The sequence below is a fragment of the Mobula birostris genome, chromosome 2 (assembly GCF_030028105.1).
Source record: "Mobula birostris isolate sMobBir1 chromosome 2, sMobBir1.hap1, whole genome shotgun sequence".
In the NCBI taxonomy this organism is placed as follows: Eukaryota; Metazoa; Chordata; class Chondrichthyes; order Myliobatiformes; family Myliobatidae; genus Mobula; species Mobula birostris.
This window is the reverse complement of record NC_092371.1, coordinates 1,894,339-1,918,459: the sequence shown is the minus strand read 5'-3', so window position 1 is coordinate 1,918,459 and position 24,121 is coordinate 1,894,339. Positions and strand designations below refer to the sequence as shown.

At 40.7% G+C, this 24,121-nt stretch overlaps 1 protein-coding gene across 1 annotated transcript in view; it reads right to left on the bottom strand.

Moving 5' to 3' along the window:
- Positions 1 to 24,121, bottom strand: part of ctnnbl1 (catenin, beta like 1) — a 255,909-nt gene that overhangs the window by 187,550 nt on the left and 44,238 nt on the right. Inside the window, exons 3-5 of the mRNA XM_072280851.1 lie at positions 23,681 to 23,787; positions 19,838 to 19,977; positions 16,387 to 16,484 (exon numbers count right to left, since the gene is read on the bottom strand). Coding sequence (XP_072136952.1) covers positions 16,387 to 16,484; positions 19,838 to 19,977; positions 23,681 to 23,787 — 345 coding nt within the window. The remainder of the gene's footprint in view (positions 1 to 16,386; positions 16,485 to 19,837; positions 19,978 to 23,680; positions 23,788 to 24,121) is intronic.

Genomic DNA, 24,121 nt, shown 5'->3' with positions numbered 1-24,121 from the left:
GGTGCATGGATGAATGAAAAATGTAAAGCTATGTGGTCGGGGGGGGGGCAGGGTTAAATTGACCTTGGAAAAGATTAAAATATGGCATACTATCATAAGCTGAAGGGCCTGTACCTTCTGTACTGTTCTATGTGAAATACTCTATCTGTGAGGCATTATTTTCCACACGCAAGGCCATGCTGACTATCCATAATCAGTACTTACTTTACTCAATGCAGGCAAGTTTTGTCTCTCAGAACTCCTTCCAGTAATTTCTGCACCACTGGTATTAGGCTCAAAGGCATTTAATTCTGACTTGTTCTTGCATCCTTCTTAAATGAAGGTTCTCTTTACCTTTAAAACATTTTCTTCAAATGGCAGTTGAGAAGTTATGACCTGAAGGATGGCAGAGCTTAGGATGATGGCGCCTAATGGCAACTCTTTACTTGCATGTTCGGAAACAGCTCTATTTCTATCTTTGATATCTCTTTTTTCCCTTTTAGGGTTCTTTTGAAGACCCTGACCTGGAGTTACAAACTGACTTCAGTTCTTTGTAGAAATGGGACCCGCTCTCAGGGCCTCACGTCTGTCCGCTTTTCGATATGCTAAGGATGCAGCCTGGAAGACTAGTGCACCTTCAGGGTGCCGGATTTTTGTGGCTCTGTAGGCAGGTGGATTTGAGGTTGGTGCCACCGCCTGATGCGTCATGGGAGTACACGGAACATCGAAAGCAGCAAGCTGGCTGCTGGCTGCTGGCTGTGTGCCCAGAGACCAGAGTTCTTTGGGCACAGCTCTCAGAAAAAGCGACACAACGGACTTTTAACACCACAAATAGACAAGTTGTTTTTGTTACGTCTCCCCTCTCGCTGTGAAATGGGGGCACCTCTTTTTCCCTTATGAGGGAGAGAGAGAACCTGTAGTAGCCAAATACCAGGTGACCGAGTAGTCTTTGGGGTACTGCAAGTCGGTGTCTTTATTGATGCTTTGCTGCACGTTTGAGTACTCGGTGGAAGGTGCCGATGCTTTTTTGTTGGTGGGAGGGAGGAGCTGGGGGGACTTTGGGGTTCTAACGTTTAACTGTTGTGACACGAATACACATAGATTAAGATGTAGCTGGCCTGGGCTGGCACCAGTGGAATCAGCACTTGGTCTGCCACCTGTCTTCAGGAGCGAGAGAGATAAGGAAAACAATGGAGCAGCATTTGGAGATGTTAATGAAGGAAGGAGAACTGGCAAGAGCAGCTCCCCCTTTGAACCCTGAACTGTTTGAAGTGATGGACAGGCGATACCCCAGCAGGGGGATAAAAAGGGACAGGTTCGCTAAGGCAGGACACACACGACACCTGAGGTAACAAGATCCTGGAAGCGGTGCGTCTCTCAAAGTCGGTGGGAAGTACCGGGCCATAAACGCACAGGGTGGAAAGGCACGATCAGCGGGAACCTGGTGTGTGTCCACCCTTGCCTGGGTGCCAGGTTCGGCGCAGGGAAACGATCGTATCTGGAAACGGAGGGGTCACGGTCGGTGAACTCAGATGACATCACAAAGGACTCGCCCGAAAGCTGACTGCGAAGGTCTGTCTGGAAGTCTTGAATATTCATTCGTTTTGCTCTCTCCTTCCCCCCACTGTCCATCGCCACGGCAGCGATTACTGTGAACTGAACTGAACTAAATTGAACTGAACTTTGCGTCACTTTGAAACTGGTCATTTACCCCTAGACAACGATAGAGCTTGATTAATCCTGTTATCTTAATTCTGTGTACATGTGTGTTTATCATTGCTGAACTGTTGCATTTATTATCCTTTTGATTAGGGCACGGTGTTGCTTGTTTCTTTAATAAAACTTTCTTAGTTCTAGTAATCCAGACTCCAACTGAGTGATCCATTTCTGCTGGTTTGGCAACCCAGTTACGGGGTACGTAACACTGTCATTCATTATTTGGGGCACTCCTCTGTTTTCGTGGATGTTTGTGAAGACAAAGAATTTCAGGATGTATGTTACATACATTTCTCTGACATTAAATGCACTTATTGAAACCTATTGAATATCAGAGGTGATGCAGGCTTCTCTTTAAAAAGGAGCATTGGATCCTTTACATCCATCCCAGGGTAAATAAACAAGTCCATAGTTTTAAACTTTATTTTAAAAGGCATCATTTTCAACTGAACATGACTTCTTTAGAATTGCAAAATAAACTCAGAGGTTTTTTGTATTTAATTCCATGTTGTGGGACTTGAGCAGAGATTCATTTGACTTAGAGATGGGTTGGTAACTATAATTCACAGAGCTACAACTGTGAATAGATAGTAAAACCATTTGCTGAAATAGTTGGGAGCAGGGATGGGATAAGGTGAAAATGATCTGAAAATTATTTCAAGGATGCCCTCCTGCACACAATGAAGAGTAGAAATCAGACATCACATCGCTTATCATAAAATATTGTGGCACAGAAAAAGTCCATGCCAAAAATGTGGGCCTACCTGCCATGGCCTGCAAATGGTGGATGGTAAATTACCCATCTTACATTACTCACATGTAGCTATGTTGCTGAATAGATTAGTAATTACAGAAATTTTAAAGGAGATTGTACCTTTAAGAAGAAGAGCAATAAAGATAGCAGAGTTCAATAATAAGACTGGCTAAATTATATCAGAAGTTATTTGAAGGACAACTTGATGGAATTTGAGATAATAGGCGTGAAACTTCATTGTAGCAACATAAAGAACACTAGGGCAGAAACATGCCGCTGATGGAATGCTTCCCTCACTACAATGCCACCTTTCAAATGAGACATTAAACTGAAGTCTAGCAGGAAAATAAAATTTCCAGACTACAGCTCTAAAGGCAACATTGTTCACTGGGTGTTCTAGTCAATATTTCTTCCTCAAGATTAATTAGGTAATTAGAACACTGTTGCTCATGTAACTTTGCAATGTGTAATTTGATTGTTGTGATTGACCAAAAAGCAGTCATAATGATTATACTTCAAAATAATTCATTAGCAACAAAGCCACTAGAAAAAAATCAAGCTCCTTCCTCTTTCTAAGTAAAATTAGGCATATTTGTGATTTGTTTAAGTTGGTATTAACAAAAAAATTATAAAAATATTTAGAACTCAAACATACCCACTAAAGAGCTATTCATGAAGTGCCGGTTTGCTGAAATTCAATGAAAGCTCGATTATTAGTCGCTGTCGTTCTGTTCTTCTGACAACCTAACCGAATAAAAACCCCAATTTGTAATATTCCTTCCACTAAGCTTTCAAGTTTTGAGAGCCATTCTATCAGAAAGGAAAGAAACAACACAAAAGGCTTCATGCGACAGCTTTAATCAAATCTGGCAAAGATCTGCTCCAAAATATCTTTAAAGCTAATTTTAATGTTACGCTGATCACACTCACAGCAGCATAATCAATTCAGTGTGCAATGCTTGCACACCATTACTCCTATTATGTAGATAGATTCTTCAACTATGCCGACTAAACCATGCCAAACAAATGCACTGGGCTCATCCAACGACTGCACCGGTCTCTGCCGTTCCTTTGGATTCATCAGCTGTGTGGAGAGCGGGAGCAACAGCTTGCTCTGCATATCATACAGGCTGGCATATCGTGTAGACGGTTAGAATGCAACATCCATGGTCGACCTCAATAGCCACTATCCCACAAACACTATTTTCCCAAGCCTTTAATTTTACAGAAGGACAATGTACTCCAGCTGTACATTCATATTTGACAGAAATAATAACCACCAATCAATCATCGCGGCACACACTATGTTAAACTGGTTACGCCATATTCTGTAATTTTACAACAATAATGAACAATGACCTCGGTTTATTAGCATGCCAGTTAAACTAGGGTTATTAAAATGTGCCAGCATGTTCAAATTTATTTCGACATCCATCATTAGGAGCAGCCTCAAGGCAATAAGCTTCAGTTGAACGAATCAGCTACTACCAGGACTTGATTGGGTATTGAAAAAAGATCAAGAGACAGAATTGATTACAAGGAAAAATGAGATGGATTTCCTGCATCTTTGAACAGCTACAATGAGTAACCACGATGTGCATATAAAACTAGAACAGGGAGCACTGCAAGAAACAATGCAGAAAACACAAGATTAATTTCCTGAAATGATCTCAAGGACCTCTCCCATTAACACACCCTGTTACATTTCCCAATTTTGCTGTCATATCTGTTCAGGTGATAAGACTTCTAATACAAGTGTATGAACTGCTTTTCATTTTCTTTAATTACAAACTTAATTGACAGAGTTCTCAACAATACATCTTTCTATTTAAAAAAAAGAGCATGGCATGTCCTTCCACCATTATTGATGCTCTCCTCACCCACATCTTCATTTCCCACACATCTCCTGCTGTCCAAATAGGGATTGGGCTCCCCTTGTCTTTCCCTACCACCCCACTCGCTGCCACATCTAGCACATCATTCTTAACAACTTCTGCCATCTCCAAAGGGATTCTACCACTATGCACATTTCCTCCAAAACCCCAATCTTCACTTACGATAAGGATCCCTCTGCAGGTGAACACTTACACTCATCTCTCCTCACTAATCTCCCTTCTGTTACTTATCCTTGAAAGCAGGACAAGTGTTGTACCTGCCCCTCACCATTCAGGGCCCCAAACAGTCACTCCAGTTGAGGAGGCACTTGACTTGCAAGTCTGTTGGAGGCCATCTATTGTATTAGGTGCTCCCACCGCAGACTCCTCTACATCAGTGAGGTCTTTTTGTCCAGCACCTTCACACTGTCTGCCACAAGGGGCAGGATCTCCCAGTGGCTACCTACTTAAATTCAGCACCACATTCCCATTTGAACATGTCAGTCCATGGCATCCTTCCTTGTATGATCACGATGAGGCCAAACTCAGGCTGCATGAGCAACACTGCATATTATGTCTCAATAACCTTCAACCTGATGGCATTCATTTCTCTAACTTCGGTAATTTCTTTCCCCACCCCACTTCTTCCATTCCCCATTCGGATTCCCCTCTCACCCCTTCTCTTCTCTTCACCTTCTCATCACCTCCTTCTGGTGCAAATCCTCCTTCCCTTTCTTCCATATTTCACCGTCCTCTCATAATCAGACTTCTTCTTCTTCTTCAGTTCTTTACCTATTCCAGCTACTCCCTCACAGATTTTTACTTACTTCCCCCTCACCTAGTTTTACATATCACCTGCCAGCTTGTACTTCTTCCCCTCTTCCCACCTTACTCTGGCTCCTGTCTCCTTCCTTGACCCAAAATGCCAACAGTTTATTCCCTTCTACAGACACTGCCTGGCTTGCTGAATTCCTGCAGCATTTTGCGTGTCTACCTTGCTATTCTCTTTTCACTGTTTATTTCTGATTGTAACTTATAGTAATATTTTATATCTTGCTACCACAAAACAAAGAATTTCAGAACACATCAGTGATAATAAATCTGATTCTGACCTCTCTGCATTAAATTTCAACAGACATTTGATCATTTCACCACTCAGTCTTACTGAATTCACAAATCACTACCAAAAAATCTCAGATACAGAATGAAAATTCACTCTTACAAAATCTGTGTGGAAAATAAATGAATACATTTTTTTCAGCTGGCATTTCTTGATGCATGCCCAGATCAAGCAGCTTCCTATTACGGAACATTTGGTATGCACTGTTTTCTAATAACACCATCCCTGTAATGCATCGATCTTCTGAATATATCAAGTGGAGCAATGGTCTAAAAGCAATTCCTGGGAAAAAATACTTAACTTTCTCCAGAATGAAAAACAACCAATCACCACCATTACATGGTCACAAAAATCAACATCTGGTAACCACTCCCCTCTGTCTCTTCCCAACTCCCTTTTCATTCCCTTATCAGACCTGCTCATCAACTTCCCATTCCTTGGGTTCCCCTTTATTGCTGAAGGGTTTTAGAAGGAGAAATCTGATGGGAGAGTCCACTGTTCTCTCCCAGCAGATTCCTTGTTCTTCAGCCCTTTGTCTCTTCCACCTATCAGGCAGCATCTATGGAGGGAAATGAACAGATGACATTTCGAGCCAAGACCCTTCACCAGGATTGGAGAGAAGGAGAAAAGAAAGCCAGTCATTTCCCTTTCCCCTCTCCCCCACTCGCCCTTATTTTTACCCACCCCCACCTCGATCTACTTCTCACTCACAAGCTCGTGTTCCGCCCCTTACCCCCACTCTTTTATTCTCTCTTTCACATTAAGAACTTGAATTGAGTTAGTCAAACACATCTGGCCTTCAAGGAAAGTATCCTGACTTCCATGCAAAGTCATCAAAATATTTAAAACATAGAACAGGCCTTTCGGCCCACAATGCTGTGCTGACCTTTTAACATATTCTAAGATGAATCTAACCATTTCTTCCTACATAGCCTTCAATTTTTCTATCATCCATGTGCCTATCTAAGAGTTTCTTTAAGGCTCCTAATATATCTATCGGTAGCACCATCCCTGTTCCATGCACTCACCATTCTCTGTGTAAAAATACTTTACTTCTGATATCCCCACTATACTGTTCTCCAACCACCTTGAAATGATGTCCATAATGTCTCTATTATAAAGACATTACACTCACTGATGTGTAGCTTTCAGATTTGTCCCTTTCACTTTAATTAAGCACGGAAGCAACGATCTTTGGTTGTATACAGATATCCAAGAATAAGCAATTGTGTAGAAATCTTCCACCTTTTCCTTTGTAAACTTATTCGTTTTACTTTAAGGACACCTAAATGGTCAAGTATCTCTTATTTCCATTTGCAGCCAACTTTAATTTCATCGATGGTTAATATCAGAATCAGGCTTATGATCATCAGCATGTGTCATGAAATTTTAACTTAGGAGCAGCAATTCAATGTGATACACAATATATTAAATAAATAAATTATAGTATATATCGAATAGATTAAAAATTGTGCAAAATCGGAAATAATATATATTAAAATAGTGAGGTAGTGTTCATGGGTTCCATGTCCATTTAGGAATGGGATAGCAGAGGGGAAGAAGCTGTTCCTGAATTGCTAAGTGTGTACCTTCAGGCTTCTGTACCTCCTACCTGATTGTAACAGTGAGAAAAGGGCATGCCCTGGGTGCTAGAGTCCTTAATAATGGACGCTGTCTTTCTGATACACCGCTACTGGAAGATATCCTGGGTACTTTGTAGGCTAGTACCCAAGATGAAGCGGACTAAATTTACAACCCTCCGCAGCTTCTTCCAGTCCTGTGCAGTAGCCCCCCTCCCCAATGCGAGATAGTGATGCAGCCTGTCAGAATGCTCTCCACGGTACATCTATAGAAGCTTCTGAGTGTTTTCGTTGACATACCAAATCTCTTCAAACTCCAAATGAAGTATAGTCGCTGTCTTGCCTTCTTTATAGCTGCATTGATATGATAGGACCAGAGATTTTGAACCCAAGAACTTGAAACTGCTCACTCTGCATTTCTGATCCCTCTATGAGGATTGGTGTGTGTTCCTCCATCTTACCCATCCTGAAGTCCACAATCAGCTCTTACGTCTTACTGACGTTGAGTGCCAGGTTGTTGCTGCGGCACCACTCTACTAGTTGGCATATCTCACTCATGTACACCCTTTCGTCTCCAAACAACAGGAATTCTGCAGATGCTGGAAATTCAAGCAACACACATCAAAGTTGCTGGCGAACGCAACAGGCCAGGCAGCATCTCTAGGAAGAGGTACAGTCGACGTTTCAGGACTGATGAAAGGTCTCGGCCTGAAACGTCGACTGTACCTCTTCCTAGAGATGCTGCCTGGCCTGCTGCGTTCACCAGCAACTTTGATGTGTGTTACTTTCGTCTCCATCTGAGATTCTACCAACAATGGTTGTATCATCAGCAGATTTATAGATAGTATTTGAGCTATGCCTAGCCACACAGTCATGGGTAAAGAGAGACTACAGCAGCGGGCTAAGCACATACCCCTGAGGTGCACCAGTGTTGATCGTCAACAAGGAAGAGATATTATCACTAATGCGCACAGATTATGGTCTTCCGGTTAGGAAGTTGAGGATCCAATTGCAGAGGGAGATACAGAAACCCAGATTCTGTAACTTCGCAATCAGGATTGTGGGAATGATGGAGTTAAATGCTGAGCTATAGTCAATGAACAGCATTCTGAGATAGGTATTTGTATTGTCCAGGTGGTCTAAGGCCGTGTGAAGAGCAATTGAGATTGCATCTACTGTTGACCCATTGTGGCGATCGGCAAAATGCAGTGGATCCAGGTCCTTGCTGAGGCAGGAATTCAGTCTGGTCATGATCAATGTCTGGAAGTTTTTCATTACTGCAGACGTGAGCACTACAGGGCGATAGTCATTAAGGCGCTTACATTATTCTTCTTCGGCACTGGTGTAATTGTTGCCTTTTTGAAGCAAGTGGGAACTTCCACCCGTAGCAGTGAGAGGTTGAAAATGTCCTTGAATATGCTTTCGGTTTGGGAATATACAGCAAGTCTTTGTAGGCACATACTCATTCACACAGGTTGTAATGAAGTCAGTAACAAATACAGCATACTCAACCAGAAGATGAATCCCTGAATATGGTCCAGACTACCAATTCAAAGCAGTCTTATAAGTGCTCCTGTGCTTCCCTTGCCCATACCTTCTTGGTCCTCACTACTGGTGCTGCAGTCTTCAGTCTCTGCCTACACTCGGGGAGTAGAAGTACAACCAAGTGATCAGACTTCCCGAAGTGAGGGTGTGGAATAGTATGGTAGGTCCTTAGTCACCTTTAACATTTCTTCTAAAACAAGGATACTACTTGCATTTCTAAAATGCCTTTGAATTCTTTCATGTTGCCCAAGAGTATGCTGTTACTCCTTTTTCGAGCCTTAATCTCCCCATTCTCCCTTTTCCCTCCAGCCCTTTTAACCCTTCTTTTTCCCCTCCCCTGCTCTCATAAGACCTGCCATCATCTTCACCTTCCTCTGGCTCCCCTTTATTTCATTCTATCAGATTTCCTCTTCTTCAGTTCCACTTTCTAAATTTAATTTAGTTTTCTATCACATTATGAACTTTACAATGCTGTACATTTTCCCTGACTCCTTTTAACCTCTATAATCTTATTTAATCTGGGACACCCAGAATTTGAATGAACTTACTTTATTCTCACAAGAATATCCAAATCCTCTCTCTGAAGGGCCTTTATCGTTCACTAACAACTTCTGCAACAAAAGTTCGATTACAATGCATCTGGAGTCCCTAATCAATGCACTGATTAAGCCCTTTTCCATTTAACAGTTAAAATTAATATTATCACACATCTCCTTGCATTAATTGATGTATATCTTTTCCCCTCTATCAAATGGCTTAACTGGATTAGTATTTAAATTCATTTTATGGTCTTATTATGGGGAGAATGCAAGAGAATTGGCTTGAGGGGGATAATGAATCAGCCATGATGAAATTCTGGAGCAAACTCGATGGCCTAATTCTACTCTGATGTCTTATGATCTTATTTTTTGTCTTCTGTATTACTTCTAGATAGCAAATAATCAACCTTGCATGAATTTTGGCTTGCCCTCAGGAATGATGCTGTGCTGATAATTCATAAAGCACTGACTATTCTGACAAAGTAGACAGTTTAGAACAAAGACATTATCTGATTCCTTAATGAGTCTTTTTCCTCACACATCAATAATTAAGTTCATTCTGATTTTATACCTAACAGTGCAAGTGAATATGATGCACTAAACAACATTCTAAATTAATCTGATCCCTTGACTCTACAGGGTCAATTATAACAGATTTAATAATATTCAAATTAGATCTTTCAAAGATCTTTTTCTGAGGCACATTTTGCAAAAATGTCATATTTAATGAAAGACTGGCCCATGTATCTAAAAATACTTGTAACACTGCAAATTTTTACAATCCCACAAGACTCCCACAATATTACACAATCAGTTCCAATCAACAGAATTACTAAAGTCATTTCTGCAAACCTGACTGGAATTGCTGCCATGCAAAATTCCTATTTAGAAAAAAAAATGCAGCCAATATGCACTAGACCAAATAAAAAGTGTAATACAACTGAAAGTGCATCTTAACCAAAAACTTACCTTGCATTTGCAGGCCCCAAGGGCTAGCACATTAATGTGGAAAAACGGAAAGTCCGGGAGCTTAAAACCTATTTTATTCATTACAGAAGGAAGACCCACAATATATGGACATGCAGCCAAAATAATGCAATAATACTAATTTAATCTCAGTTAAATACAAGAATTAAATCTATTTTCATGATTGAAGTAAGATCCAAAGAGAATACACACTGCAGTATTTTGGACAACTTAAGGTACAGTAAAGTCTCAGCCATTGGGCAGATACCAGTGCTTAAGTATCCTGGTTGAATGAGAATTGCTCAAAGCTCTACTACTATACAGTATACACTTGTATTTTTTGCACACACCTTTAAAACTCTGCCGAAATATACATCAGCCCCTTACCCTTATTTAGCACCGCAATCCTTTATTTTAAGGCTAACAATATTAAAATACAGCAAATTTAACACAGATGAATGACTGTACTTGCCAAATCTTCAAAGAGGATGTTGCTGCCATACAACCTACAACTGCTCTGCCCCTAATATAAATGTAAATTAACTAAATATAGATTTTCACACTTATTTTGCATTACAATTGAAGTTAAATTTAGAGTTTGTGCATTTTATAGCATTGCTTAATATTCCTAGAAATTTTGTGCTGGTTGCATGAGAATCCCCAATGCCTAAATACAGGATAAATGAGAATTTACAGTATCTGATATTTTATAAGGTTAATGTCTGCAATGGTACAGCTCTGGGTCAATGGATGTCAATGTGTTACAAAGCACACAACTGCTTGTAGCCTATCAGATTTGAAACGAATATAAAAGAACACTCACATTCTTCATTACCTTATCTGTTTTTCATGTTTATGTCCTCAATATTTAGACCCTTAATATGTTTTGGGATGTTAACTATTCATATAGTGACTAATTCTCTCTCTAATTTTTCCTACCTCTTTCTTAATCTTCTTCAAAGTCTTCCACTTAAACTAACAATTTTAACAAAGCATTTGATTAGTCCTCCAAAAATATCTTTCTCTGCCCTTAATGTTCCTTTCTCTTCTATAAATGTTTGACTATTATTAGAGGATGCATATATTTATTTAAAATACACAATACCACTGAGATTTCTGGATGCAGAAAGTAGGGCTGAGATAGGCAAGGTAAGCTGCCTTTGAATCCATGAATTAACAGGTGGACCTATGCGTTCCACCTGGACTTTCCTCTTCCAATTCCAACATCTCTTTGGTTCACTTATGAACATACAAAGTTCCACCAGATTCCAAGATTGTTCTGGTCAAGTATTATTTGGCAGATTCTCTTCTTATGCAACCCATGGGATTGAGGATGATTTGCTTCCATTCCAGTTTTTATTGCTTTGAAATGGGATATGAGAGACAATGTTGGAACCACATATTCTACAGAAGAAATACTGGAAATCCAGAGCAACACACAAAATGCTGGATGAGTTTTGAGCTGAGACCCTTGTTGACTCTCCTTAAGGGGTGAAGTGACATTTGCATTTTTCCAGTCCTCTGGAACCATCTGAGAATGAAGTGATTATTGAAAGATTAATGCTTCCACAATCTCTTCAGCTACCTCTTTCAGAAACCTGGGGCATAGTACATCTGGGTCCACGTGATTTATCTTCCTCCAGAACTTACAGCTTCCCAAGCACCTTCTCCCATGTAATAGCAACTGCACTCACTTCCGCCGACTGACACTTTCAAATTTTTTTTGCATACTGCTAATGTCTTCCACAGTGAAGACTGACACAAAAGTTACTAAGTTTGTCTGCCATTTCTTTGTCCCCCATTACTTGTGCTCCTGTGTTGTTTTCCAGTGGTCCAATATCCAATCTTTCCTCTCTTCTATTCTATATCTGGAAAAGTTTTTGGTTATCCTCTTTTATACTATTGGCTAGCTACCCTTCAGAGTTCATCTTTTCATTCTTAATAGCTACCTTAGTTGTCTTCTGTTGGTTTTTAAAAACTTCCAAATCCTTTAACTTCCCAATAGTTTGTACTGTATACTATATGCCCTCTCTTTTCCTTTTATGCTTCCCTTATCAGTCACAATTGCCTCATCCTCCCTAAAGAATACTTCTTCATCTTTGGGATGTATCTATGCTACACCTTCCAAATTGCCTTCAGAAAATTCAGCCATTGCTGTTCCGCCATCAATCGTGCTGGTACGCCCTTCCAATCAACTTTGGCCAGCTCCTTGTCCACGTCTCTATGACTTCTTTACTCCATTGTAATACTAATACATTTGGCTTTATCTTCTCCCTCTCAAACCGCAGGGTGAATTCTATCAAATTATAATCACTGCCTCCTAAGGGTTCTTTTACCTTAAGCTCCCTAATCAATCTGCTTCATTGCACAACACTGAATACAGAATTGTCTTTTTTCTAGTGGGCTCAACCACAAGCTACACTAAAAATCCATCTTGTAGGCATTCTACAAATTCCTTCTCCTGGGATCCAGCACCAAACTGAATTTCTCCACGACTATTTTTTCAACATCCCATTGTAATTTTTATCCCACATCCTGGCTACTATTTGAAGGCCCATCAGGGTATTTTTACCTTTGCAGTTTCTTAACTCTACCCACAAGGATTCTACATCTTCTCATCTTGTCACCTATTCCAAGGGATTTGATTTCATGTTTTTACCAACCGAGCACCCTACTCCCTCTGCCTACCCACCTGTCCTTTTGATACAATGTGTATCCTTGGATGTTAAACCCTCGACCTTCTTTCAGTCACTACTCAGTGACACCCACAACGTCATACCTGCCAAACTCTACTCAGACGGGCTAAGTGGTGATCATTGTTACAGGTGGCTGGTAGTCTGTGAAGTGGTGACCATGGGTACAGGTGGGTGGTAGTTTGCAAAGTGGTGACCATGGGTACAGTGGAGTGGTAGCTTATGAAGTGGTGACCATGGTTACGGTGGGGGGTAATGGTCTAACTAGTAGTCAACTGTAAAGTCTTAAGTATAAAACATAGTAGTGCTGGCAATGCAGTCCATTAAGTGAAACATTTATCTATCTGTTCAAGCAATTGTCATGAGTTCCACAACATGATCAGAAAAAGTATTTTTTCGGGTGGTCCAACCAATATTTCTCAATCAATATAGTCATAGAGCAGTACAGCACATAAACAGGCCCTTCAGTCCATCTAGTGCACGCTGAACTGTTATTCCCAACGGTCACATTGACCCCTCTATATCCCAGTGTCTACGTACTTACCTAACTTTCTCTAAAATATTGAAATCAGACCTATGGCCAGCACGGGTAGTTTGTTCTACACTTGATAACTGCAGTTGCTTCTCAGGATCCCCCCAAATATTTCACGTTTCATTCTTAACCCATGACCTCTCATTCTAGTTTGACCCAATCTCTGGGAAAAAGTGTGATTGTATTAACCCTATCCGTTTCCTTCATAATTTTTATACCTCTATCAAATCCCTCCTCATTCTCCTACACTTCAGGAAATAAAGTCCCAAAGACCTCATGAAAGGTATTTTTTGTTGCTATGTATCCTCATTTACAATAGAAGTAACGTTTCTATTTACCAGCACCACTACTGAGACTGCACTTCAAACACCTGAACAAGCACTCTACACTCCACGCACTCTACATCCTTGTCCTGGAATTCTCATCCTCTTCTCTACATTTCTTGCAGCTACAAGATTATTCAATCATAATTATAACTCACTCCCCACCCCCAACCCACGCTAACTACTGTTCGAGAGCAAAATGAAAAATAAAAATTTGTGGTCTACATCATTGTAGTTCTTAATCATAAATACAATTGATGAAGATTCTAGAGGTCCATCTTCTGGTAAACCTTCCAGTGTAGTGGTTAAGTATTCAGAGAAAGTTATGAGAATCAGATAGACAGCAATTTATGCTCTGGTGTTCTTCTCCAAAAACAGACAGAACTGCATACTCTGGCACTGCCAAAAAGTGAAATCTACCTCAGCTCTATATGCCAGTGCAAGAGGTAGAAGGGAACACCTGGCAACATTGACAAAAGATAGTCAAATAGAAATCTATACAGCAGATACTTGCACAAGGATTGGACGTACTTCTGTTAATATTTTAATGATAGTCTCAAGCATACATTTTTGGAAACAAGTATTCCTTTCCAAAACACCAGTTCAATGCCGCAGCCTTATATTGTAATTGGTGACAATAACTCACATTACATTTTAAAAATACGAACTTGGGACAAAAAAAAAAATCAATGCTTAGTTTTCCAGCCTTTGTCAGAATGAGAAAGTGGGCCCTCAACATTCCTGGAACGTGATCAAGGTGGTATTTACTGGCATAAATGATCCAAGTTATTTATGCAATTCCAAAGAATATAATTTTCATTTATAAAGAAATATGCAGCAGCACGTCGTGTCAGCATTAGTATGACTAGTCTCAGATGTTTTTCACTAAAAGAAAACTCAGCAGAGAAACAGGCTCTTCGGATGATCTAGTCCGAGCCAACCTAGCTTTCTACCAAGTCCCACCTAACTGCAGCTGGACCTCCGCTCTCCATACCTCACTCATCCATGTATCTATCCAAACTTCTCTTAAATGGTACAATCGAACACACATTTACCACTTCTATTGGCAACTCATTCCACACTCGCACCACCCTCTGAGTGAAGTCATTCCCCCTCAGATTCCCTTGAAGCATTTCAACTTTCACCTTAAACCTATAACCTCTGGTTCTAGTCTCACCCAACCTGAGGGGAGAAAATCTGCATGCATTTACCCTATCTATACCCCTCATAACTTTGCATACCTCTATCAATCTCCCCTCATTCACCTGTGCTCCGGGGATAAAGTCCTCACCTATGCAACCGATCCCTATAACTCATATGCTCAAGTCCTGGCAACATCTGTGTAAATTTTCTCTTCACTCTTTCAAGTTTATTTTTATCTTTCCTGTAGGTAGTGACCAGAACTGCAAACAGTACTCCAAATTTGGCATCACCACTATCTTATACAACTTCAACATAAATTCCTAACTTCTGTACTCAATGCCATGATTTATGAAGGCCAATGTGCCAAAAGCTCTCCTCACGATGCTATCTCCTTGTGATGTCACATTCAAGGAATTATGAATCCATGTTCCCAAGGTCCCTTTGCTTTATTGCACACCCATTTTCATCTAAACCATTGACATATAACCTATAAAGAATCGGTCCCAACACAGACCACTGTCGAACACCACTAGTCATTGGCAGCCAGCCAGAAAAAGCTCCCCTTATTTCCACTCTTTGCCTCCTGCCAATGAACCACTGCTTTATCCATGCTAGAATCTTTCCTGCAATACCATAGGCTTGTAGCTTGTTAAGCAGCCTCATTGTGTGGCACTTTGTCAAAGGCCTTCTGAAAATCCAAGTACACAACAACAGATTCTCCGCTGTCTATCCCGCTTGTTATTTCTTCAAAGAATTACACCAGATTTGGCAAAATTTTCCCCTTGAGGAAATCATGCTGACTGCAGCTTCTTTTTATTATGTGCCTCCAAGTACCACAAAATCACATGCTTTATAATTGACTCCAACCACTGAGGTCAGGTTAATTGACCTACAGTTTCCTTTCTTCTGCCTCTCTCCCTTCTTGAAGAGTAGAGTGACATTTGCAATTTTCCAGTCTCTGGAACTAATACCGCCAAAGAGCTTAGAAAATGCCCGAAATGCATAATGCAAAAATGAAAGGACAAATAAAAACGCTTAGTAAGAAACAGCTAATTTTTGAGCAACCAATTGATTACTGTCAAATCATATAAATAGCTTAATTGTTCTTGGACAGAAAGAGCGTCTATTATATATATTTGCAGTGGTGTTTTCTAAACTGCATGTTTGATGGCATGACTCTTGATATATTGTTATTCCCAAACACTTCAGTTAAATGAAAGTTATTACCCTCACTAACAGATGCTCTGTTTATAGCTCTATCTTTCTATTTGCTCTTGCAAGCAACAGTAGAAAATACCCCATAGACACTACGCTTGTGTCTTAGGAAGCCTGCTTTAAGACCTGTAAGTGCAACATAATGATGTGAAACTTGAGATCAACTTGCACAGAGCTTTGTACAATTGAAAACTGAAACTCCATGTCAGTTCCACTGACTCCAGGGAATGCCTAGCCTATTACTGCTCAAAGTAGTCATCAGAAAGGAGAATTTGTAAAGTCCTGTGTGAATGGTGGAAAGAGCATTCCCCAAACCACCTATTTACCCAATTTGTCTGGCATCCCCTGCCCATCTATGGACAAGTTTGCAAAAATCTATAAAGAAAAAGAAAAATCACTGCACTCACCAAAGCATCTATGAGAACTTCTGCTCCTTCTTCACTCTCATGCAGGGTGTCTATATCTGTAAGCTCCTGCAGCAAGTCTACCACCGCAATGGAAACATGTAGCAATTCGTTAAAGATCATTCAACACGTTAAAAAATCTGCACACAAGCAAAACTATTAAACAATAACATTCATTTTGTTAGCATTACTCAACAGAAGAAGCTGATGATCAGGAAACCAAAAAATTGTTGATGCTGAAATTCTAAAATTTCTCAGCATTTGAGGAAAGAAAAACAGAGTTAACATTCCAGAAAAAAGATCCTTTATCAAACTGAATCATTAACACCATTCTCTTTCCACAGATGCTGACTGACTTGCTTTGTGTTTCTGATAGGTTTGTTTTGCTGAAGGGCAGGGAACTACATTGGGGTGAAAATAAAATTACTGAGATTGCCACCCCCAGATTCTAGCACTCAGCTACACACTACCATTGTCAATTACAAACCAACCCTTGCATCATCGAGAAATGGGTGAAAATCAGAACACTTAGAGGATTCCCACATAGACACGGGGAGAACATGAAAACTGTGCAGACAGCCCCAGTCGTCAGGATTGAACACATTTCTCTGGTGCTGGCATGCAAGGGGTCTCATATCATTAAAATTCCTACCAGACGTAATCACATTACCTTTATCTCTGGTCTGTCCACACTTGCTAACAAAGATTCAACAAACCATTTGAAAATCATACTTGCCTTTATTAATTGAAGAATTGAGTTCAATAGTCATGAAGTTATATTGCAGCTTTATAAAACCCTCGTTAGACCACATCTGGAGTGTTACGTAGAGTTTTGGCCACCCCATTATAGGAAATATGTCAAGACTTTGGAGAGGGTACAGAAGAGGTTTACCAGGAAGCTGCCTGAATTAGAGGGCACGTGCTATGAGAAGTTGAACAAGCTTGGGTTGTTTCCTTTGGGACAGCAGAGGTTGAGGGGGGATTTGATAGAGACCTATAAGATTACACAGTATCTTTTTCTCAGGTTTGAAATATATAATACTAGAGGGCGCACATTTAAGCTGAGAAGTGGTTGTTTTAAAGGTTGTTTTTTTAAACACCCAGAGTGGTGGCGGTTGCAGATACATTAGGGACCTTTAAAAGGTGTTTAGATAGGCACAAGAATGTGAGGAAAATGGAAGGATTATGAACATTGTGTAGGTATGAGGGATTAGTTTAGTTGGTCATCTGATTACTAATTTATTTGGTTCGGTATAACATTGTGGGCCAAAGAGCCTGTTCCTGTGTTATACTGTTCTATGTAAATCCAGACTGTCACAAAAGTTGGGTTTTCTCATTGATTTCCACATTATAAGTTATGAAATTTTCATTTAAAAAAGAGAACATTTTATGAAAACACAGTTACCTTACCCCTCAGAAGGTTTAATTGTTAAATAACAAATTGTTGAAATAAATAAAAAACTTCTTTCTATAGCGCTTATTAATCTCACCAGAGAACACTAAAATATTCCACGGCTAAAACCAGGTGACACTTGGAAAAACATTAAGGCAGATCGCCATAATTTTGGTCAATAAAAAGAAGGGAATTTATTTTGTACATGTAAAAATTATTGCAGAAAAGCTGCTTGGGTTATTGAAAGTAAGTTAGTTGCAGGACATATACATCTGCTTAGCATAAATGGCCAAGTCAATCTCCTGCGCCGCATATTATTATAAATTTACATTCAGTGGCCACTTTATTGAGTATATCTGTACACCTGTTTATTAATGCAAATTACTGGATTTCACCTACTGACGGAATGGGTCTACCGATGATGTTATAGCCATAGCACTCCACACTGTCCTCACTTACGTAGAGAAGAAGGATGCATATGTTAGAATGCTGTTCCTGGATTACAGTTCAGCATTCAACACCATAATTCCCTCTAGACTTGACAGGAAGCTCAAAGACCTCGGCCTGCACTCCACCTTGTGCAGCTGGATCCTAGACTTCCTATCAGATCTCCGACAGGTGGTAAGGATGGGCTCCCTCACCCCTGCCCCTCTGACCCCCAAGACAGGTGCCCCCCCAGGGTTGTGCCTTGAGTCTCCTCCTCTACTCCATTTACACCTACAACTGTGCTGCCACACACAGCTCCAATCTGCTGATCAAATCTGCAGATGACACAACTTTCACTGGCCTTATTTCTAGCGGTGATGAGATAGCCTGCAGAGAGAGGTTAACACTCTGACACAGTGGCGTCAAGATAACAACCTCTTCCTCAATGTCCAAAACACAAAAGAGTTGATTGTGGATGACAGGCTCACCCTGATCAACATCAATGGGTCTACACTTCTGAAGGTGAGTAGTTTCACGTTCCTTGGTATACACATCACCGAAGATCTCACCTAGACTGTACACACTGGCCTTGTGGCAAAAAAAAGTACAACAGCATCTCTTCCACCTCAGGTGACTGAAGAAGTTCCGCATAGGCCCCCGAATCCTCAAGACCTTCTACAGGAGCACCATTGAGAGCATCTTCACTGGCTGTAGCACTGCCTGTACAGGAACCGCATCAACCTTGATCGTTGGGCACTGCAGAGAGTGGAACAGACAGCCCAGTGCATCTGTGGATGTGAACTTCCCTCCACTGAGGACATTTACAGCAGCAGGTGTGTATAAAAGGCCTAGAAGATCATCGGGGACACTAGTCACCCCAACCATAAACTGTTTCAGCTGCTCCGTCTGGCAAACGATACCACAGCATTAAAACCAGGACCAAAAGGCTACAGGACAGCTTCTTTCTACAAGCCATTAAACTTATAAATTCACATGTCTGTACATTGTCACGGAAGCATAACACAAAGATTTTTACTCCTTCACATTGTGGGATGGATGTAAGATTTAAATAAATAAATTCAAATTCAATCTAATCAGACAATCATCAGTATCAGACATGATCAAGGTGTTCAGGCCAAACATCAGAATGGGGAAGAAATGTGATCCAAGTGGCTTTGACCATGGAATGATTGTCGGTACCCAAAGGGCTGGTTTGAGTATCTTAGAAACTGCTGATCTCCTGGGATTTTCATGCACAACAGTCTCTAGAGTTTACAGAGAATTGTGCAAACAACAAAAAACATCTGGTGAGCAGCATTTCAATGGGTGAAATTGCCTTGTTAATGGGAGAGGTCAGAGGAGAATGGCCTGACTGGTTCAAGCTGACAGGAAGGTGACAGTAACTCAAATAATCACATGTTACAACAGTGGTGTGCAGAAGAGTGTCTCTGAATGCACAACACGTCAAACCTTGAAATGGATGGGCTAATAGCAGCAGAGGACCATGAGCATATACAGAAGGTGTACCGAGTATATGTCGTGAGTAAGTTCAGTTCCATAAGGTACAAAAAAAAGATGGCAGATGCACATCATGAAGTTCTGAACAGTTTTATTAAACTATTATTGAAAGGATATCAGTATTTTCATGGCCAAGAAGACCAATCAGGGACTGAACAGCATTGAGTTCCACAAGTAAATGGTACAGGTCTGGCATAGTGGCAATCACATGCATCTCTTGTATTATATCATTTAAATCCAGCTCCGACTCCATGAACCTACAAAGTAAACAGAAAAAGACTGTTAAAATATTTTAGTGGCATGAAGTTTTCAATAATTGGTTGAATTTTTTGTTTTCGGTTGAACTATTTTAACAACCAGTTCCATAAGTTTAACCATAATGATCAAAGGAAGGTAAGGCCACTGGCTCTATGAGAAGAGTTTTGGACAGAAGAATGTGCACAAGGCAAGCCGCAAAGAGTCAAAGGCTCTCTATATCCAGACCAATACATTGCTCAATTTCCACTACCATTTCACCGACCACATTCTGATTCTGGACACACACTATTTATACAGCACATTGAAAACAGAAAAGTATTGACATTATGTATTTGAGAAGCAAATGACTCCATGTAATTAAAGCAATTATAATTACTGATCTAGCAACATACACAAAAAATGCTGGTGAACGCAGGCCAGGCAGCGTCTATAGGAAGAGGTACAGTCAACATTTCGGGCCAGGACCCTTCGTCAGGACTAACTGAAAGATGAGATAGTGAGAGATTTGAAAGTGGGAGGGGGAGGGGGAGATCTGAAATAATAGGAGAAGACAGGAGGGGTGGATCTAAGAGCTGGAGAAGGGAATGGACTGGAAGCCTGGGGAGAAAGAGAAGGGGAAGGGGAGCCCAGAGGGTGGAGAGCAGGCAAGGAGTTATAGTGAGAGGGACAGAGGGAGAAAAAAGAGGGAGAGAAAAAAAGGGGGGGGGAGGGAGTAAAAAGTATATAAAATAAATAAATAAGGGCTGGGGTGTGAAGGGGAGGAGGGGCATTAACGGAAGTCAGAGAAGTCAATATTCATGCCATCAGGTTGGAGGCTAACCAGACGGAATATAAGGTGTTCCTCCAACCTGAGTGTGGCTTCATCTTGACAGTAGAGGAGGCCGTGGATAGACATGTCAGAATGGGAATGGGATGTGGAATTAAAATGTGTGGCCACTGGGAGATCTTGTTTTCTCTGGCGGACAGAGCATAGGTGTTCAGTGAAACGGTCTCCCAGCCTGTGTCAGGTCTCGCCAATATATAGAAGGCCGCACCGGGAGCACCAGACGCAGTATATCACCCCGGCTGACTCACAGGTGAAGTGTCGCCTCACCTGGGAGGACTATCTGGGGCCCTGAATGGTGATGAGGGAGGGAAAGATGTGCTTGGTGGTGGGATCCCGTTGGAGGTGGCGGAAGTTACGGAGAATTATATGTTGGACGCGGAGGCTGGTGGGGTGGTAGGTAAGGACAAGGGGAACCCTACTCCTAGTGGGGTGGCAGGAGGATGAGGTGAGAGCAGATGTGCCTGAAATGGGAGAGATGCGTTTGAGAGCAGAGTTGATGGTGGAGGAAGGGAAGCCTCTTTCTTTAAAAAAAGAAAGACATTATTGATCTCTTTGTATATCAGATAGAGTGCATTATGCACTGCAGCAATGATGAAGGGAATTCCAAAATGAAATGTGCAGATGCCTGAAGCATTAAAGTGCTGAGTGTTATTAGGGAAAAAATACAATAGTCCAGAGCATCAGCCACCCTATTTACCAAACATAGTGAGGCATAAAATAAACAAGTGCTTCTCTATCCTCATGGAAACTGGGTACAGATATGACATTAAACAAAAGCAAAACTGTTTTCCTCCGTTAGTAACACTTGTCTGAATTTCCTGCTTTCAGTCACATGGACTTTATACAGGTGGCCCCCGTTTTCCGAACGTTCGCTTAATGACACCTCGCTGTTACGAAAGACCTACATTAGTTACTTGTTTTCACTAACAGAAGATGTTGTCGCTGTTACGAAAAAAGGCAGCGCACGCCCGAACAGCCAAGCTCCTCCCCCGGAACTACATTCTAGCCAGCACTGCTTAAACACGTGCTTTATCTCAATTTATTTTGTGCATCCGTTAGCAAGATGAGTTCTAAGGTATTGGAAAAAGAGCTCGTAAGGGTGTTACACTTAGCGTAAAACAAGACATAATTAAGCGTTTCGATCGTGGCGAAAGAAGTAAGGACATTGTCCGCGTGTTGAACTTGTTTGCGTCCACCATTCGCGCTATTTATACACAGAAAGAAAGAATTTTGAAAGCTACCGACGTTACTGTTGGTTCTGTTCGTAGCAAAGTGGTCTCTTTTAGTCGGCATCCAATAATGGATAAAATGGAAAGACTGTTGCTTGAGTGGATTGATGGGTGTACAAAGTGTGGTGTTCCGTTAAGTTTTCTTATACTTAAGGAGAAATCAGTCAGTCTTTTTAATAAGCTGAAACAGAAAGAACTGGACGATGGTGATGAAAGTGTTGTGAAAGTGTAATTTAAAGGTAGTCATGGGTGGTTTGATCAGTTTCTGAGGCGAGGGCAGCTTCATAGTTTAAGCAGTGGTCCCCAACCTCCCGGCCGCGTACCGATACGTTGCCGCGAAGAATGCACTGGTGCAGCGGTAGTCGGAACGCACCCAGCACATCTTTAAGAAAATAGCCGAAATAAACAAGCTAATTAATTAGGTGCCGCCCGGCATGTTTATGTCAGCCCAGATCAGAGGCGACTGCCGATTGCGTCAGGTGGTTATTCGTATAAGCAAGTATTTAACTGTGACGAAACTGCAATTTATTGGAGTCTTCCCGATTCCGGAAAGTGAAACTACACTGTACATACATTATTTCTACTTTATATAGGCTGTGTATTTTTATGTGTTATTTGGTATGATTTGGCAGCTTCATAGCTTGAAGGTTACTGGAGAGAGTGTTTCTGCCGAGAGCACTTGCGCGAGATTTTCGCTGCGCTAGACAGTGCTGCAGAAAAGTATTTCTACTTTATATAGGCTGTGTATTTATCATATCATTCCTGCTTTTACTATATGTTGTTATTTTAGGTTTTGTGTGTTACTTGGCATGATTTTGTGGTTTTTTTTGGTCTGGGAACGCTCAAAAATTTTTCCCATATTAATAAATGGTAATTGCTTATTCACTTTACAACATTCCAGCTTACAAACCATTTCATAGGAACACTCTACCTTCGGATAGCAGGGGAAACCTGTATTTTGAAGATAGTGGTTTGTAATTTGGAAAAATCTTTCAATGCCCAGTTTGTTGTATTCAAAATTATCTGTGGGTGTTTTAGAGAGCTTATCTGTGAGAATATGTAGTACAGTACAGACGTATTTTGAAAATTGTGACACACTTAAAGATCAGAAATAAACTGGTGCCTTGCTAGGTGCTAGAACTAGGATCAAACAAATAGTACAGTGTTTTCAAATAAGTGGTCTCAAGGTAAAGTATTTTTTGGGTAGCTTTACCAACTCATTTCTTCCATAAACCTAAGCAAACATTAAATCATTGGCACTTAGAAATTATTAATGGCAAAATACAAACAATTGTGTTTGTAAATTAAGTGAAAAATATAGCTAGGTGAAAAGCATAGTTAACTGCTGTGGGTAATTCTGCTTGCTGTTATCACCAAGAAAAATCACAGAATGATTTCTTTCTGCTGGTGTTCCATCACTGCCTGATAAGTCAATTAAAACTTGTACCACACAGGCAATGTGCAAAGCAAGCCATCAATTATCACTATAAACAATCAATAAACAATGCACACACTGTACGTTGCACAGTTACTGTTGTCTAAGGTCCTGCAGTAATAAAACATCAAAGAATATAATGCAAAACCCCACTTTCTTTACCCGTTTAGGTTAAATATTTGAGGTTTGATAAAGAAAAGTAAAACACTTACTTCTCTGGGTTCTCTGGGAACTTGATACGGAGCTCCTGATTTTTATAGGCCCTTTTTTCAAACGTCAGGATCATCTTCTTCACTGAGCTTTCATCCAAAGGTTCAGCCTGAAGCAAAAGAAACATCGTTAACCACTAAAGAAACATTTGTTTCTCTGCATTTAAAGATCTAGAAAGTCAAAATCATGCTTGTCACAGTCAAAGCTTTGCCTTCTTGTGCTGTTTTACATTGGACTATTTAGGAATACACACCCACACTCTTCCAACAGATGCCAGCAAGCTGCTAACGGACAATCTCGGTGGTACACTGTGAGCTGCATTTTTATCCTCAATGGTTAAAACTTAATAGAATATCTAGGCAAGCCAAGAGTGCTTCATTACATTTCAAACTTGTGCCTCATAAACATGCAGGCTTTGGGGTGTCAGGTAGGTCACCCAGCAA